This window comes from Notothenia rossii, assembly GCF_949606895.1.
Source record: "Notothenia rossii genome assembly, chromosome: 7".
Taxonomy (NCBI): domain Eukaryota; kingdom Metazoa; phylum Chordata; class Actinopteri; order Perciformes; family Nototheniidae; genus Notothenia; species Notothenia rossii.
This window is the reverse complement of record NC_136905.1, coordinates 1122042-1140314: the sequence shown is the minus strand read 5'-3', so window position 1 is coordinate 1140314 and position 18273 is coordinate 1122042. Positions and strand designations below refer to the sequence as shown.

General features: G+C 43.7%; 1 protein-coding gene across 2 annotated transcripts; it reads right to left on the bottom strand.

Annotated features, from left to right (window-relative positions):
* Positions 1-321: 321 nt before the first annotated feature.
* Positions 322-12443, bottom strand: LOC307013557 (uncharacterized protein). Of its 2 annotated transcripts, XM_079640965.1 has the most exons (3): positions 12010-12443; positions 3360-3854; positions 322-446 (listed from the first exon to the last, which is right to left on the bottom strand). In XM_079640965.1, exons 1-3 carry the CDS (start codon positions 12197-12199, stop codon positions 406-408), a joined length of 726 nt encoding a protein of 241 aa, XP_079497091.1. In that variant the 5' UTR covers positions 12200-12443; the 3' UTR covers positions 322-405. The 2 variants fall into 2 exon arrangements, with proteins under 2 accessions (XP_079497091.1, XP_079497090.1); XM_079640964.1 differs by lacking the exon at positions 322-446 and having other exon boundaries at positions 2257-3854.
* Between the last annotated feature and the right edge of the window lie 5830 nt (positions 12444-18273).

Genomic DNA, 18273 nt, shown 5'->3' with positions numbered 1-18273 from the left:
GTTGGTTCGCTGACCAGTGGTAGCCACCTGAATTGCCCTCTGTTGCTCTTCAGACAATACCATGCTTGCCACAATTGCCTCAGGTCCCTGATGCCCAACAGATTTGATAATTTCAGGAACAGTAAGTGTTTTCAAGCTGCAGTGTTCCTCTTCTGGCTCGGGGGAGAGAAGCCAATAGATTCCCGAGAACCTGCCCCCGAGTCTGTCCCTCAGCCAGTCACGATCTTCGGAGGTGGGCTCTCTTGTCAGCGGGTTAAATTAGATATTGGTTGGAGGAAATAGCTCCTCCACTGAGCTGCCTTTGGCTTCTTCCACTGACAGGGGGAGTCAGTGCAGCTGAAATTGTGGATGGCAAAGATGGCTAATGCAGCCGCATGACTGCATTTCCATTCTCCACGTGGGCATTCAGATTTTGTGGAGAGAATTCCCTCTTCTCCTGTAGATACCTGTGGTGGGGGGATTGTTTTATTATTTAAAATATATTTACATTTGTAATGCCTTCCCAATCATCCCTTTAATTGTTTATAGCCTACTGTATGTTTATTTCATGGATATTTCTGTGTTTTCTGGTGTGTAATATTTGTAATAAAGATTTCATGTGACACATTAAATTGATTTGTTGATGGGAATTAATGTGAATAAATTAACTCTAGGTTAACGGTACTCTTGCTATCACTACTCACCGACACTATAAACCTTGTCCCTCATGCTAGCCCTGACAACACCGGTAAGCACACCTTCATCTAGGCTGCACTGTTACGTGTCCTGACTTGTAGTGGTTCTCTCCTCTGTCTACACTCTTCTTGTCATCTTTGTAAAACGATATCAGACTGGTAATTGACACAGCCATGACTTCTAGTTAAATTCAGTGTGGCTCAAATGAAAAGCTTTGTTAAAATATGCAAGCGCGCGAAAGTCAAAGTCAGCTTTATTGTCAAAAATTCTATATGTGTAGAATTACATACATCCAGAAATATTGAAATATCGTTTCCCACAGTGTGACATTTATACATAAAACAAACAAAAAGGGCCTAGATAAACATGGTTTACATTAAATAAAACAAAAAGGGCCTAGATAACCGGGGTATACAGTTTAAAATGATAATATATTTAAAGTGTTCAAAGTGCAGTTTCAGTGCAAGTCAGCTGAAACGATCACGTTGGCCTGACGTTGAAGTCGTGCGACCCTGCTGCTGTACTGGCTTGTAGTTTGTTTATAGCATAACGTTAGCATTTTGCTTCTGGCGACTAGATTTACGATTCAAAAATTATAACAGTACGGTTGCCATATGGAGATTATCCGGCTGAACAAAACGTGATCCCTCTCTTAAATGTGTGTCAACCACAGACCTTATTTCAAGCTATTTTCCAAAATCCTATGGAGATATTGCATTGGTTTTTGACGAAGGAACCGGAAGAAGTTTACTTACGGATTTAATGACGCGTCACTGCGGCTCTCTATTGAGTATTTTACAGGGAGTGAAACAGCGCCCCTCTATATGTTATGGTAAAACAGTAGATTGCACTCTCTGTTGCGAGAGGAGGCCAGCCGAAATTGACCAATCAGACAAGACTTACGTCATGCCCCTGCCAACCTGTGATTAGTCGGGCCATGCCAAGGGAAGCTAGAGGCGGCTGGCTTCCCTTGCCTCACAATCCAATCAAATCGCATCAACTTAGTGACGCGACGTAAAACCCGGAAGTAAGCTGCGCTCGGTTTCCCTCTACAAAAAAGCAATGGGATTTCTCCATAGGATTTTGGAAAATAGCTCGAAATAAGGTCAGTGCAAAACGAACCTGTTAGGTAAATGCACGTTTTGTTCAGTCATGACCGAAAGAACGAGATCGCGGGTACAAGCGGCCGAGATGGGTTTTCTCCGCAGGGTGGCTGGTGTCTCCCTTAGGGATAAGGTGAGAAGTTCGGTCATCCGGGAGGGACTCGGAGTTGAACCGCTCCTCCTTCGCGTCGAAAGGAGCCAGTTGAGGTGGTTCGGGCACCTAGTTAGGATGCCACCTGGGCGCCTCCCTAGGGAGGTGTTCCAGGCAAGTCCGGCTGGGAAGAGACCAAGGGGTAGACCTAGAACCAGATGGAGGGATTATATCTCTTCTCTGGCCTGGGAGCGCCTTGGGATCCCCCAGTCAGAGCTGGTTGATGTGGCCAGGGAAAAGAAAGTTTGGGGCTCTCTGCTGGAACTGCTACCTCCGCGACCCGACCACGGATAAGCGGGAGAAGATGGATGGATGGATGGATGTTCAGTCGGATAATATCCACAAGTCTACCCTACTTTTATAATTTTCGAATCATAAATCTAATCGATAGAAGATAGATAGCGTCACTGCACCACTCTCACCGCCGTTAGAAAGTAGCAAGCAACTGAAGCAAGTGCAATTATGGAGGGTGGAGATTTGTAGTATTTAATCAAAAATAATTGTACTAAACTTCTGCTACAGCAACAACAAATACAATCTGATGACTAATGACTGATGACTGATGACCAAACTGGAGCTGTGTACAGCGAGGAAAAAAAGAGCGAATCGGACGTAAAACGTTAAAGCTCTCCTGATTTAGTTTGTGAATGAATGCTTATTAGAGTTTGGGCTGGAGAGTGCGTGCGGACCTGTCGGTTAGATAACAGTCGTGTATAAGTCCTGCATCTGTTTGATACAAATGTGTGTAAAATGATACCGTGCGCTGTAATCCCTCATCTGGTTACGTTATTACATTGACCACCACACCCCCCCTGACCCAAAAGGAAGGACGTATTATTGGCTTCCCCTCATTTTTTCCCCACGCAACGCTACTGCCAACACACTTGTTTTTTTTAAACAATTACGCCATTCAAATCTTTTGTCAAAAACTTTGCAGATCTATTTTTCTTATCCTGTGTGGGTTCTCATGTGTATCTTTAAATGTCCATTATGTGAAAAAGCTTTCTTACAGACTGTACAGCTGAATGGTTTCTCTCCTGTGTGGACTCTCATGTGTGACTTTAAACTTCCACTATGTGAAAAAGCATTCTTACAGACTGTACAGCTGAATGGTTTCTCTCCTGTGTGGATTCTCATGTGTATCTTTAAATGTACACTCCGTGAAAAAGCTTTCTTACAGACTGAGCAGCTGTGTGGTTTCTCTCTTGTGTGGATTATCATGTGGTCCTTTAAACTTCCACGATGTGAAAAAGCTTTCTCACAGACTGTACAGGTGAATGGTTTCTCTCCTGTGTGGATTCTCATGTGGTCCTTTAAACTTCCACTATGTGAAAAAGCTTTCTTACAGACTGTACAGGTGAATGGTTTCTCTCCTGTGTGGATTCTCATGTGTTTCTTTAAATTTCCACTATGTGGAAAAGCTTTCTTACAGACTGAACAGCTGAATGGTTTCTTTTCAGCACTACGTTGTGGATCACTGACAGATTCATGTCTATTTTTCAGTGAGTTTGAGCCTGATGCAGGTTCTCTGGTCTCTTTCCAATCAGCACTGTCTTCAGTGTCAGGTTCAGAAGAGTCTCCAGTGTGGTCCTCAGTCTTTGGTTGTAAACTGCTCTCTGGATCTGAGTTCCTGGCTGGTTCTGGTCCTCGACAGTCATCTCCATCAGCTTCTGTTTCCATGTGTTCAGTTTGTCTTTGATGAAGCTGAGAGAACTGAGGTTTCTCTTCATCATCTTCACTCTTCACAGGGTCAGGAGTGAAAGTGGACTTGGTGATATCAGCCTCCTCCAGCTCCTGAAGCTGCTCTCCCTCCTGTTCCTGCTTAATGTGTGGGGGGGGCTCTGGGTCCTCCTGGTCCAGACTGGTGCTCCACTCCTGCTGGTCAGGGAAAGGCTCTTCTTTAACCACCACCAGCTGCTGGACGTCTGCAGGAAACAGGAAACACAGTCAGAACAAACTGTTAAGTGTTAGCATTTAAAAATCTCATCACCATTACAATGGGAGACATTTTGCAGCCCTAATTAATGCCTTTATTTTTATATTTTCACATTATCTTTCTTAGTCCCACCTATTGTGTATTTGTGTTGGCTCAAGTCACCTCATGTAGCCCAGCCCCTTTCCACTTCCAGTTAAAAATGTAAAAGGTTTTTTTCTTCTGGCGTAGCACTAGCCGCAATGTGAACAAGGAATCCTATTTGGGATCGTTCACAGATACACTACGCCTACAGTATAGAATTAAAATACTCTGTTACAAATTAAAATCCTGCATTCAAACCTTCTTTAAGTAAAAGTATGCAAGTATTAACAGAACATTTGACGGCATCTTCATATGTAACAGTAATGATGGTGCAGTAAAACGTTCCCTGTCAGTGTTTAATTTATGTTGTTTCTTGATTATTTTGTATGTTGCATTTTACTGCTGTACATGTTCAAAGTTGCACCTGTATAAATGATTATAGATGAGGGAACCTGCTAAATGTTCAAATGTGTGTTTTTTATATACAGTACCTGTCAAAAGTTTGGACACCTTCTCATTCAATGTTTTTTTGCTTATTTTAATTTGTCTCTACTTTGTAGATTAACACTGAAGACATCAAAACTATGAAAGAACACATATGGAATTATCTAGTTAACAAAAAAGTGTTAAAAAAAAAATCAAGAATATGATTTTTATTTTAGATTCTTCAAAGTAGCCCCCTTTTGCCTTGATGACAGCTTTGCACACTCTTGGCTTCTCTCAGTCAGCTTCATGAGGTCGTCACCTGGAATGGTTTTCTATTAACAGGTGCGCCTTGTCAAGAGTCAATGTGTGGAATGACCTTCTGAATGTGTTTGAGACCATCAGTTGTGTTGTGCAGAGGTAGAGTTAGTGCACAGTGGAAAGCCCTATTTGACTGCTGTTGTAATCCATATTATAGCAAGAACCACTCAACTCAGTAAAGAGAAAAGACCGTCCATCATCACTTTAAGAAATGAAGGCCAGTCGATCCTGAAAATGTCAAGAACGTTGAATGTATCCTCAAGTGCAGTCGCAAAAACCATGGAACGCTATGATGAGACTGGGTCTCACGAGGACCCCCCCGGGAAAGGAAGAGCAAGAGTTAACTCTGCTCAGAGGATAAACACATCAGTTACCAGCCTCAGAAACCGCAAATTAAAGCCCACATACAGTGGGGCAAAAAAGTATTTAGTCAGCCACCAATTGTGCAAGTTCTCCCACTTAAAAAGATGAGGCCTGTAATTTTCATCCTAGGTATACCTCAACTATGAGAGACAGAATCAGAAGAAAAAAAAAATCCAGAAAATCACGTTGTCTGATTTTTAAAGAATTTATTTGCAAATTATGGTGGAAAATAAGTATTTGGTCAATAACAAAAGTTAATCTCAATACTTTGTTATATACCCTTTGTTGGCAATGACAGAGGTCAAACGTTTTCTGTAAGTCTTCACAAGGTTTTCACTGTTGCTGGTATTTTGGCCCATTCCTCCATGCAGATCTCCTCTAGAGCAGTGATGTTTAGGGGCTGTTGCTGGGCAACACGGACTTTCAACTCCCTCCAAAGATTTTCTATGGGGTTGAGATCTAGAGACTGGCTAGGCCACTCCAGGACCTTGAAATGCTTCTTACGAAGCCACTCCTTCGTTGCCCGGGCGGTGTGTTTGGAATCATTGTCATGCTGAAAGACCCAGCCACGTTTCATCTTCAATGCCCTTGCTGATGGAAGGAGGTTGTCACTCAAAATCTCACGATACATGGCCCCATTCATTCTTTCCTTTACACGGATCAGTGGTCCTGGTCCCTTTGCAGAACAACAGCCCCAAAGCATGATGTTCCCCCCCCCCATGTTTCACAGTAGGTGTTCTTTGGATGCAACTCAGCATTCTTTCTCCTCCAAACACGTCTAGTTGAGTTTTTACCAAAAAGTTCTATTTTGGTTTCATCTGACCATATGACATTCTCCCAATCCTCTTCTGGATCATCTAAATGCTCTCTAGCAAACTTCAGACGGGCCTGGACATGTACTGGCTTAAGCAGGGGGACACGTCTGGCACTGCAGGATTTGAGTCCCTGGCGGCGTAGTGTGTTACTGATGGTAGCCTGTGTTACTTTGGTCCCAGCTCTCTGCAGGTCATGGACTAGGTCCCCCCGTGTGGTTCTGGGATCTTTGCTCACCGTTCTTGTTTCTCATTTTGACCCCAAGGGGTGAGATCTTGCGTGGAGCCCCAGATCGAGGGAGATTATCAGTGGTCTTGTATGTCTTCCATTTCTAATAATTGCTCCCACAGTTGATTTCTTCACACCAAGCTGCTTACCTATTGCAGATTCAGTCTTCCCATCCTGGTGCAGGTCTACAATTTTGTTTCTGGTGTCCTTTGACAGCTCTTTGTTCTTGGCCATAGTGGAGTTTGGAGTGTGACTGTTTGAGGTTGTGGACAGGTGTCTTTTATTCTGATAACGAGTTCAAACAGGTTCCATTAATACAGTTAACAAGTAGGAGGACAGAGGAGGCTCTTAAAGAAGAAGTTACAGGTCTGTGAGAGACAGAAATCTTGTTTGTTTGTAGGTGACCAAATACTTATTTTACATCATAATTTGCAAATAAATTCTTTAAAAATCAGACGTGTGATTTTCTGGATTTTCTTTCTCATTCTGTCTCTCATAGTTGAGGTATACCTAGGATGAAAATTACAGGCCTCTCTCATATTTTTAAGTGGGAGAAGTTGCACAATTGGTGGCTGACTAAATACTTTTTTGCCCCACTGTAAATGATCACAGAGCTCAAGTAGCAGACAATCTCAACACCCACTGTTCAGAGGAGACTGCGTGAATCAGGCCTTCAACGTGCAATTGCTGCAAAGATCCACTACTGAGGATAAACAACAAGAAGAAGAGAATTGTTTGGGCCAAGAAACACAAGGATTGGACATTAGACAGTGGAAATCTGTACTTTGGTCTGATGCGTCCAAATGAGAGATTTTTGGTTCCAACCTCTGTGTCTTTGTGAGACGCAGAAAAGGGGGGCGGATGGTTTCTGCATGAGTGGTTCCCACCGTGAAGCATGGAGGAGGGGGTGAGATGGTTGGGGGGGGGGGCTTTGCTGGTGTCACTGATGGTGATTTATTCAGAATGGCACGCTTAACCAGCATGGCTACCACAGCATTCTGCAGTAGCCAGCAAAATATAAATCATATTCTGGATTTGTTAACACTTTTTTGTTAACTAGATAATTCTAGTTAAAGGTGGGGTAGGTAAGTCTGAGAAACCGGCTCGAGATACACTTTTTGTTATCTTCCATGGAATGCTCTTAACAGCCCGATAGCAATGAATATCTGAAGTCCTTTGACAAAAAAATCCATGAAAAAATGTCATCTGTGGAAGCCGTGGCGCTGTAAAAAGCACGACCAATCATCTGAGCCGGCTAAAGTAACTGGACGGCCTACCTGCCTGTCAGCCTTCCATCTGTGCACAAACTTATCTCGTGCCCTCATTGGTCATGTGCGCGTTTGTGTGTGTTGGAGGAGGGGCTCTGTGAGGAAGTGACAGATTTTTCCGGTTGTGCTCGAGCTTGTTTCTCCAAAATTACATACCCCACCTTTAATGTGTTATTTTATAGTTTTGATGTCTTCAGTATAAATCTAGAAAGTAGAACCAATTTAAATAAATAAAAAAACTTCGAAAGAGAAGATGTGTCCAAACTTTTGACTGCGTCTAATACTAGTGTATATCTCTCTCAAAATATATATATTCAGAATATATTATAAATACATGTTTGCAATAATTGATTGATGAGATTTTAATTCATTTATATTAATGTTTTAATTACTTAATGACCTTTGTACTAGTTCCCCTATTCTTTATCAAGTAACATTTTAGATGTGTTTAATTTATTATTGAACATATTTATTAGGGATGCTCCGATCGCCAATTTTAGGGCCGATCGCCAATCGCCGGAATCAGTATAGGCCGATACCGATCCGATCAAGTGGGCGGGGCCTATTGGGATCTAAAGTGATGTTTAAAACTCAGTTAATGGAGCTCATTCACTGGAGGTTCCACAAACAACAACCAACATAATTATTACATTCAAATTAAGTACATTATTCAAGTTTACACTAACTGTGGATAATAACACGGGAGATGTGAGCGGAAGCGCTCTCTTTTCCTCCCTCTCTCTCTCTCCCCCTCTCTCTCCCAATCTCCTGACAGCCTGTCAGTATCTCATGCAACTCACTGATCCAGTAATGAGTGACCCGACAGTGAAGGATAAACATATTTATAACTAATTTAGCTTGTTCCAGAGGTTAGATCAAATAGCTAAGTGTGTTAGGTCTAACTCTTAGTGAGTGTTTTGCTCCGCTCACCGGTCCGTCACAGCGGGTGGAGCTGCAGGATTTCTGCTTCACACACGTTGCATAATCTTAGAAATCAAAATCAATGTTTTATGGCATCATTTAGTTTAAACATACCGTCAGCTTAAATGCTGTTTTATTGTGAAAAACCAGAAGTTCTCTCACAATCTTAATGCCAAGCTTTTATTCTGAAAATCCTTCATCTCCGGTTAGCATTTAGCATGTGGCTAACATTCCTTTTCTTAGAGTTGTGAATGTAAAGTTAAAATGTACACGGAGTATTGCACACCAAAGCCTACTGACTTCAATACTACATCTATAGACATCGAGATATTACTATTGCTGAATATTAAATGAAGGTACAGTTATTTTAATAAGTTTTGTTTACAGACGTGAGTTGGTATGACAACATCCGGAACTACCGTAAATGATAACTGCCGTAAAGTATTTCCAGTATTATTAAAGTAATGAATTACAGCCATTAAAATGCAATAAATAAAAAGTTATGAAAGAGATAAGGAGGAGAAAAGGCGTGTGGATGTAAGCAATTAATATAAAATGTCGAAATCCTCTGTTTGACGCGATGTCGGACATTGAAGACTAACCTCTTAAAGAGCATCTTGCAGGTTTTGTTTTTTTTCTACATTTATGCTTAAACTTGCTTGAAAATTACAATTAAAAAAGTGAATGTAGGATTTGATATGTTTTACGAGACATAAGGGCAGGAATTCAGAGGGAAAGGAGCAATTTTGAGCTCTGCTCTTAAAAACGGCTTTTTTAAAAAGGTCATACGTCAAACGCATCATATTACATCACACAGGGTAAACATCTCCGCTCTCTGACCGCGGGTATAGTTAGTAGTTGCGTTGAGTTGAGCGGTTGTGTTTTAAGGAGCTGGTATTTTTCGGTAGTTTTACATTGTATTTCTCCATTTGTAATCATGGTGCAGTATTGTGTTTGTGCAGGTTGCACAAATACCAGCCTGTCAGGACATCGAGTCCACAGTAAAAAGGACCGGAGCTAGCGTTCGTTCCTGGGTGCGTTGTGCATCCACCTCCCTGCAGCACATACTCTCCACAGCTTTATCAGGAAACCGTATTACTTCTATCTCTCTCCCCCCCCCCCTTCGCTGCTCTCTCTCTCTCCACTCCGGTACACGGCACCGTAAGACGTAGTGTGGAGTTGCATTAGGTAACGCTGTGGTGGCTGTACTGCTCCAGCCTTCTCCTTTGTGTTTGTTTGTTTCCCCCTGTCTGTGTTGTTTGTGTGTGTGTGGTGGCTGTCACTCCTGGCTCCCGGCTCAACCTCCACTCACCTGCTGCAATCAGCTGTGCACCCTCCCCGACTACACACCTGCTTTCCATCAAGCCATTTACAACGGCATATCAACGGAGGCTCCACAACCTTTCTCCGCCAGATCGTCAAGTATCAGCCGTATCTCGCGTCTCCCCTCCGGTACACAGCACCGTAGTGTGGAGTTGCATTAGGTAACGCGAGATACGGCTGATACTTGCGCATTAGTTTCTGTTATGGATCAGTATCAACAGTCCTGCCAGTAACGTTACTATATTATCAATGCTACTTTAGTTATAGCCTGATATATGATAGCTAACTTCACAATGTTGTGATGTGACGTTAGCTAACATTCTGTAGCTAACGCCGGTCACTCACCAAGATAGCTGCCCAGTTCTCCACTGGTTCTCCTCACACCACAGCTCCATTTCTCTCCGATGGCCGTTATTTCTTCTAATCCTTGGCTGCTCCTGGTCTCTTGGACGCCTAGCAGGCTCATAATTATAAGGTTGTGGTCCGTCATATGCATTTGAATATTCATGTTCAACTTCTTCTGTGTCTTCTGTGTCGAAACTAGCATTGGGATGCATGTTTATTAATACGTTTTTTTTTTTTAAACATGAGTGTGTGCGGGACGATTTCCCTTGGATTATACTGGCTCTAATGGTCAGAAAGAGATGTCACATGTCAAAATCAAAAAAGGGGGGCCAGAGATATGGAAAATCCACCCAAATGGCCCCAGAAGAGGGTTTTTTTGCTAAATCTGTCTAGATGTCAAATATCACTTGTTTTGCCTCAATCTTGATACAGGCTCCGCTTCTGAAATGCTTCTGAAACGTGTCCGGTGGGTTATGACGCCGGAGGAGGTTGGACCAAAACCGCGGCGCAGACGGACCCGGTGGAATCTAGGGGTAAGGCGGGGGGCCCCCCCTTCTTCAGCACGAGAGAGGATATAACGGAGCGTCCACACAGCAGCATGCGTTGACGCTTGGCGGTGGGCGTGTCTGAAGCTTGGGGATTTTTTGCGAACAACGCGACCAACAACCAATCACATGAATCTCCCGCCCCCGACATACAAAGCATTAGCAATGTTAAAACGAAGTACACTGGATATAAAATCCCCAAACAGGTGAAAACCTCCCAGTTTCACCCACTGTCTCTGCCCCCTCCCTCCATGCCTGGCTCCTCCGGTTTGTATCCCGGTAGATGAACAGAGACTGATCATACAGCACCGGGTGATTCACTACCGCTATAATGAATTTTCCCTCCCTTTTTGGAATATGAGGAAATGACCTGCGTAGTCTCTCCCAGCATACACGCGGTTTGATTGGCTAGCGCTTCTACTGGCAGATTTGAATAAACGGGATTTCATTGGCTGACGCTTCTGCGAGGCGCCAAAAGTTGAACATTGCTCAACTTTTGACGCGAGCAACGCGTAGCTACGCTCCCCACAATGCAGTTCGGCGAAGCATGACGTCTCCCCATTCAAATTGAATGGGCAGAAGCGTTGAAGCTTCAACGCACGCCGCTGTGTGGACGGGCCGTAAGGCGGCGGGTGAGCACAGCTCTGCCCTTCCTTCTTCGTAGCTGCCACCACCGAGACAACACCGGTATTTGTCTCTTCTTTACCTTCTGCTTGTTCTATTACCACGTTACTTAATTAAAGTACTCATTTGAACCTTCTCAGAGACTCCATTTGTCTCTTTATTTTAAGTTTCTCTCCTGGGAGCGAGAGGAGCATCACAGTTTTCTTCAATACCGCTATTTTATTGTCATTTTCGGACACCTTAAAATACTGCCAGACTGGTGAAGCCATTTTGGCTAGCTTGTTTTGCCGCGCACAGAGAAAAGTGTCATGTATTTTACGTCATCATTTTACGTCATGCGATCGGCATTTTTAGAGAGCCCGATCGATCGGTAGAGAGTGAGCATCCCTAATATTTATTAATTGACTTCTTTATGAATTATTCTCCCGCAATTTGAATTAATCCAAAGTATTTGTTTTTATTTGCTTTCACACATTTAAAAATAAAAGGTGAAAAAAGCACATTAAAACTAAAGTATCAATGTATGTCACATTTAACCAACTAGTGCCCACATGCATGGGTCATATTTAAATCAGTACATTAAATGGCATATTATTCAATGTATGTCTTTTTATAAATATATTTATTTTGGTATGTTTGCTCTTCCGTAATACATTTTAATTATTATAATAAAGTACATGTGTCTAATAATACTTGCATACTTTTACTTACGATATGAATGCAGTACTTTAACTTGTAATGGAGTATTTTCACAGTGTGGTGTTTGTACTTTTACTTCAGGATGTACTACCTGCAGCAAGTGCTGCTAAAGGGTCTAAAGTGTTATTAATGTGATAACAAAGTGCTACTGAAGAGTGTAAAGTGTTAATTAAGGGTAAAGGGAACAGACCTGCTCTGTGGATCCGAAGCTGAGGCTGTAAAACAGCGTCCAGAAGTTTCTGGAGTCTCTTGTTCTCCTCTTTGGAAAGAAACAGCTCCTCCTCGAGCTCTGCTATTGTTTGCATCATTTGGACTTTACTCATGTTTCCTAGATCACCTTTCCCTGCAGACTCCGTTAAACACACCGTTTCTCTCTCCATCAAACTCTCAATCTGACTAGTGTTGCTAACGTGTTTCCAGCTAGCATGCTAAGCTAGCTCCTATAGTCCGAGGTAAACGCTCCAGAAAAAAGAGCACACAGTCCATTCAGAGGTTTATCCAGACACAGAGATGATGGATCAGTAGTGCTGGAGCTCACACACACTTTCTCAGGAACACAGAGAGAGAGAGAACCGTAGCGACGAGACGCCGCATGGATCCAGGTTATTCGGTTATGGCTAGAAAGGATCCGTCTTGTGTAAATATGACGTCACGTTCTCGTTGTAACTCTCGTTGTAACTCTCGTTGGAGCGGCTCGGAAACACGTCTACAGCAGTAACATGCAACATACACATTAATGCAGCAGCAATATTAATAGAGAAACATCAGACATAATAGTGAAACACTGAAAGGGAACATTTTATTGCACCAGGAGCTATCTTGGGACTTTTACTGTGATAACGTTGACTTGCCTGTGAATAAAAAATAAACAGTAGTGTTGGTGAGTACAGTGTTGTCATTCTTCTTTGAACAGCAAGACCGCTAACACCCTATTTCAACAATCACACTCCCTTTAATTGACATAATTAATAGATAGTTTAGCTTCTCACCATCATTTGCTGTGGCCCACTGATCAGAGCCCTGGGGCCTTTCTCACTTCGGTTAAATGGATTCCTTGCGTCCCTCACTTGCTTCGTTTCCCTGTGACTAGTCCCTCCCACCAGGGAAGCACGGAGGGATGCAAGGAAACCACGAGAAGCAGGGAAATTAGTTTTAAGAGCAATGGGACGTCCTTTCCTCCGAAGTGTCACGTGAAGCGACGTCCGTTTGTGATGACGCTCCACAGCTGAACGTCTGACAGCAGCCAGCTCTGTCCCCGTTATTTCCACACACACCCCCGCCTCTTTTAGTACACATTTACTGACACAAACATTTGTATCATATGTTGTAGACCCAAATAAATACAAATAAAATAAGAACTAATTCTCAAAAAAGATAAACGCCATTCTTAAAATGTATAAACGAACAATAGTTTGATTAATATTGATTAGAGTTCACAAAATAAATAAAAATAATTCAGAGAAGAAAAAGAGATATGTTATCTATCAAAACCCAATTAGATTAACATTGCGCACTTTGTCTGTTTGTTTGGATATGTAGCAAATTAACATTTTAAATAGCACTTAATGACTGACTGAATGGAAATGATAATAAATGAAAATGTAAAACAAAAAAAGCGATCATGAAAATGTTTCCAAAAAATGAATAAAAATGATTTTTGACCACTTTGTTGTTCAGATTGTAGGAGCCGCATTTAAGTTTATTTTGTTTTGATTTATTTGGAACCTTTATTAATGCATTTTTCTGTTTCACTAAGAGGTGTGCTTTGCTCAGGTGAAGGGGGCGGGGCTAAAGCTTTAAGTTGGAGGTGCGTTGTGTGACGGGAGAGCAGCAGGCAGCAGCAATACCGTCATTGACACGCAGACGCAACCTTATGCTTAGTCAAATACAGATTATTAGGATCTGCTGTTTAAGTTTATGTTACATATTGTTTTCGTATTTTGTTTATGTTTTACTGGAAATAAACCTTGAAAAGCAACCGAAACGTCCAGTGGATTGTGTACTGCGAGTCTGACGCATGCTTCCGAGGCCCAAACTCTACATGTGGCCAAGAACAAAAACTTTTGAGGTGAAGGTTACAAGACAAACCTGTTGGGATTTTGGCCACTACACAGATATATCACATATTTGTAACTAAATGATACATTAATTGACACAAAACACGGTATAAACTGAGGAGTGACTCCCCTGAGCAGAGGCGCGGGAAGGTATTTTGAGTGGGGGTGCTGAGGTGCTGGACTCCAGTGAACAGTATTACGGGCACAATAGAGCACGCACAAAAAAACTCCCCACACGCAAACACACAGTAAACCCGCGACTGTTACAATGAAGGCTCGATAATCAGCTCACGGCATATAGGCAGGGGTAAAGTGCTATTTTTTACGAGTGGGGAGCGGACCTCACCTCCTCTAGGGGGGTCCGGGGACAAGCTCCCCCGGGAAGATATTTTTTAAATATTGAAGTTAAAAGCATCAATCTGGTGCACTTTGAGAGCAACATTAAGAGATCTATGGATACATCTCTCAACACCCAGATGAAACACAACTGTAAGCAGATGTTCTTTTTCTTTATGGATATTTTACAAATCACTCCCCTTTCAAACTGTATTCTTGTTTTACTGCCATATAGTATTTCATAACTGTTTTTCCTTTATTCTCTTATTTTTTTTATAACTATAATGATCATGTGAGGGTGTGCCGCGGAAATAATCTTTTGAATAATTTTTGACCAAACCGTTTGAGACCCACTGAGATAACTTAGACTAAAGTTAACTATCTAAACACTCAGAGAGTCCTTTAGCTCACCTGAGCCTCTCAGTCTGAGAGGAGAGCTCTCCTCCAGCTTGTTGTGGAACAAACAGCTCCGTATGTCCGTTAGTGCAGCTAGCTAACCAGATGCTAACAACACGGTCCCTGCTGCTGGCACCGGTCCCTCTCTCTCCCCCTCTCTCACACACAGTAAATGCGCTATTTCCGCACACACACAGAGCCGCGAGCTTGAATGACACAAGCACACTTTTATTTCCATGCAACTCTCTGATTGGTCTGGTGTCTTGCATCTGTTGCATTCACTGAACACGGGAAATTACAGTCCTGCCGTCCTTTCTAGTGTCTTGATGAGGTTCACGTAAAGCACGGTTAATGTATTATATTATTGAGGTAGAATTGTCCGGGGCTACAGAAAAAACATTTGGGGCAGGCCAAAATATTATTTTACCAACAATGTGGAATTTATTGGCTACATATTACACAGATTATGCACAGCGGGAGCAGCAATAACCGTCAAATAATAATTCAGACAGGGGAGCTCCGCACCCCCAGCCTGCCGCTAGGGGGTGCTGCAGCGCCCTCAGCACCCCCCTTCCCGCGCCCATGCCCCTGAGGTTCATGTATTGGCTGGGAAACTGCTCTCATGTCAAGAAGCATCACATCAGTGCATGCACTGCATCGTCCAATCAGTGAGCGATACACAGTAAGGGGAGGGGCGAGTGTCTGAGGATTTCATCGGAGGATGGTCTGGTGGTTCCTCGATTATTGCTCCTCCATTATCGCTCCTCGCTCCTCGTTCCTCGCTCCTCGCTCCTCGGTCTTCCGACAAAAATAAGGCCATTGGGACGCTACTCAAGATGGCGCAGACAAATCAACTTCCGGTGAGACCGAGTCCGAGGAGCGAGGAAATGAAAAATAAGAGAAGTGAGAAAGGCCCCTAGAGAGATAAGAGTTAGGACACTCCCATAGACCTCCGTTGTAAAAAATGGCGGCGCCTACTTCCGGGGTATGGACATTGAAATAGTTCCAAATATTGTCATTTGGGTGTTGGACCTCATTCACTTACATTACGGCGCGTTGATTAGTTCCAGAGGTGAGTTGCTGAAATATCAAACTCTTTTGAATTGTCAACTGTCTATATTGTCTCAGAGGCCCTTTATGATGCTTATACTGGTCTTCATTTGTATATGCACAGCGTAATTATCTATATTTGATCTTGGTTGTTACAACCAATTTTGCTAGCATTGCCTGCTAGTTAGCTAGCGCGACTTTGTCAGCTTTGAAGGTAAGATTTCAGTAATGAATCGCTAGCAGCTTATATATCAATTATGCTGGGTAACTAACAAGCAGGATTTAGATTGATTATGTTTTTTTTTTTGTTATTTTGGTTTTTATCTGCTGAACCTGACCGTGTCAGCCATCCTTAGTCGGCTTTTTCTGTATGATGACTTAACTGCTAGCACTAGTAGAAATGAGGTGGCGTTTGATAAATATTTCATTGAATTTTGGGATATACTAACATTTCATTATGTGACATGTTGACTGTACTTATTTTGTTTTTGTACTGTTCCGTGTTAACTCATCTGTACAACTAGCCTAGCGCTACTTTTTAATGCTTGATGGCATGCTAGGATAGATTCCTTTGTATTGTAATATACAGACTAGTTTAATGATTGTTCTTCAAAGGTATTTTAGTCTTAAAAAAATAATAGCCTACTGAACAGGCTACTCTACAGCAGTGAATGAAGGATGAGCCTAAAACATGGTCATGCATCCAAAATGTTAATTTTTAACAAAATAAACACTTAAAAAAAATAATAAGCACTTTTTTTTATTCAGCCTCATATGTTGCTGTTGCTGCTGCTGCTGCTGGAGGAGGCTGCTGCTGCTGAAGGAGGCTGCTGCTGCTGGAGGAGGGTGCTGCTGCTGGAGGAGGCTGCTGCTGCTGGAGGAGGCTGCTGCTGCTGGTGGAGGCTGCTGCTGCTGGAGGAGGGTGCTGCTGCTGAAGGAGGGTGCTGCTGCTGAAGGAGGGTGCTGCTGCTGAAGGAGGCTGCTGCTGCTGGAGGAGGCTGCTGCTGCTGGAGGAGGCTGCTGCTGCTGGAGGAGGCTGCTGCTGCTGGAGGGTGCTGCTGCTGCTGGAGGAGGCTGCTGCTGCTGGAGGGTGCTGCTGCTGGAGGAGGCTGCTGCTGCTGAAGGAGGGTGCTGCTGCTGGAGGAGGGTGCTGCTGCTGCTGCTGGAGGAGGGTGCTGCTGCTGGAGGGTGCTGCTGCTGGAGGAGGCTGCTGCTGCTGAAGGAGGGTGCTGCTGCTGGAGGAGGGTGCTGCTGCTGGAGGGTGCTGCTGCTGCTGGAGGGTGCTGCTGCTTGAGGGTGCTGCTGCTTGAGGGTGCTGCTGCTGGAGGGTGCTGCTGCTGCTGGAGGGTGCTGCTGCTGCTGGAGGGTGCTGCTGCTGGAGGAGGGTGCTGCTGCTGGAGGAGGGTGCTGCTGCTGGAGGGTGCTGCTGCTGGAGGAGGGTGCTGCTGCTGGAGGAGGGTGCTGCTGCTGGAGGAGGGTGCTGCTGCTGGAGGAGGGTGCTGCTGGAGGAGGGTGCTGCTGGAGGAGGGTGCTGCTGCTGGAGGGTGCTGCTGCTGGAGGAGGGTGCTGCTGCTGGAGGGTGCTGCTGCTGAAGGAGGGTGCTGCTGCTGGAGGAGGGTGCTGCTGCTGAAGGAGGCTAGTGCTGGCAACGGCTGCAGGTGATGACTGCTGAAAGAAGAGGAGGCTGGAGGCTGCTGACGGTGGACCGGGAATGGAGATGCCAAGTACATCGATGGCAATGGGTAAGGTGTTTGGCAGTGGCCTAGATATATGACCTTCGGTGCAGAGGTCTGTTGGGTCTTCTTTGCCTTCTTACTCTGACTCTTGCTGCCAAGATACCCTTTACGTTTATCCTTCCTCTCAGCCCTGATGCACTTTGATGCAATCCTTAACCTCAGCCTGATGTACACTGACCAGAAATATAAACGCAACACTTTTGTTTTTGCTCCCATTTTTCATGAGATGAACTCAAAGATCTAAAACATTTTCTACATACACAAAATAACAATTTCTCTCAAATATTGTTCACAAATCTGAAGAAATCTGTGATAGTGAGCACTTCTCCTTTGCCGAGATAATCCATCCCACCTCACAGGTGTGGCATATCAAGATGCTGATTAGACAGCATGATTATTGCATAGGTGTGCCTTAGGCTGGCCACAATAAAAGACCACTCTGAAACGTGCAGTTTTGCTTTATTGGGGGGGTCTGGGGGGGTCCGAAAACCCTAGGGTTACACCCTAACCCTAACATGTCACCCATTGAGCATGTTTGGGATGCTCTGGATCGGCGTATACGACAGCGTGTTCCAGTTCCTGCCAATATCAAGCAACTTCGCACAGCCATTGAAGTGGACCAACATTCCACAGACCACAATCAACAACCTGATCAACTCTATGTGAAGGAGATGGGTGACATGTTAGGGTTAGGGTTTAACCCCCCCACACAATTTTGCTTCTGTTTTTCACTTTTTGGTGTCCATTGTTCAGCCACTGTATTGATAAGCAGCAATTTGTTTTGGCCAAAATGTGTTATTCACACTCCTGACTCCAGTTTGATGTGCTGCATTCTCCTCTGAGTGGTCCTGATTTCAGGCAGAGGTCATGGCTTGGAAG

What these genes read in the sequence shown, in the direction of transcription:
- LOC307013557 (XM_079640964.1), bottom strand. Translation starts at nt 12,199, where the DNA reads ATGGAGAGAGAAACGGTGTGTTTAACGGAGTCTGCAGGGAAAGGTGAT. An exon ending in GCTTCGGATCCACAGAGCAG is followed by an intron (nt 3,855 to 12,009) that starts GTCTGTTCCCTT and finishes TGTTTCCTGCAG; the next exon opens with ACGTCCAGCAGCTGGTGGTG.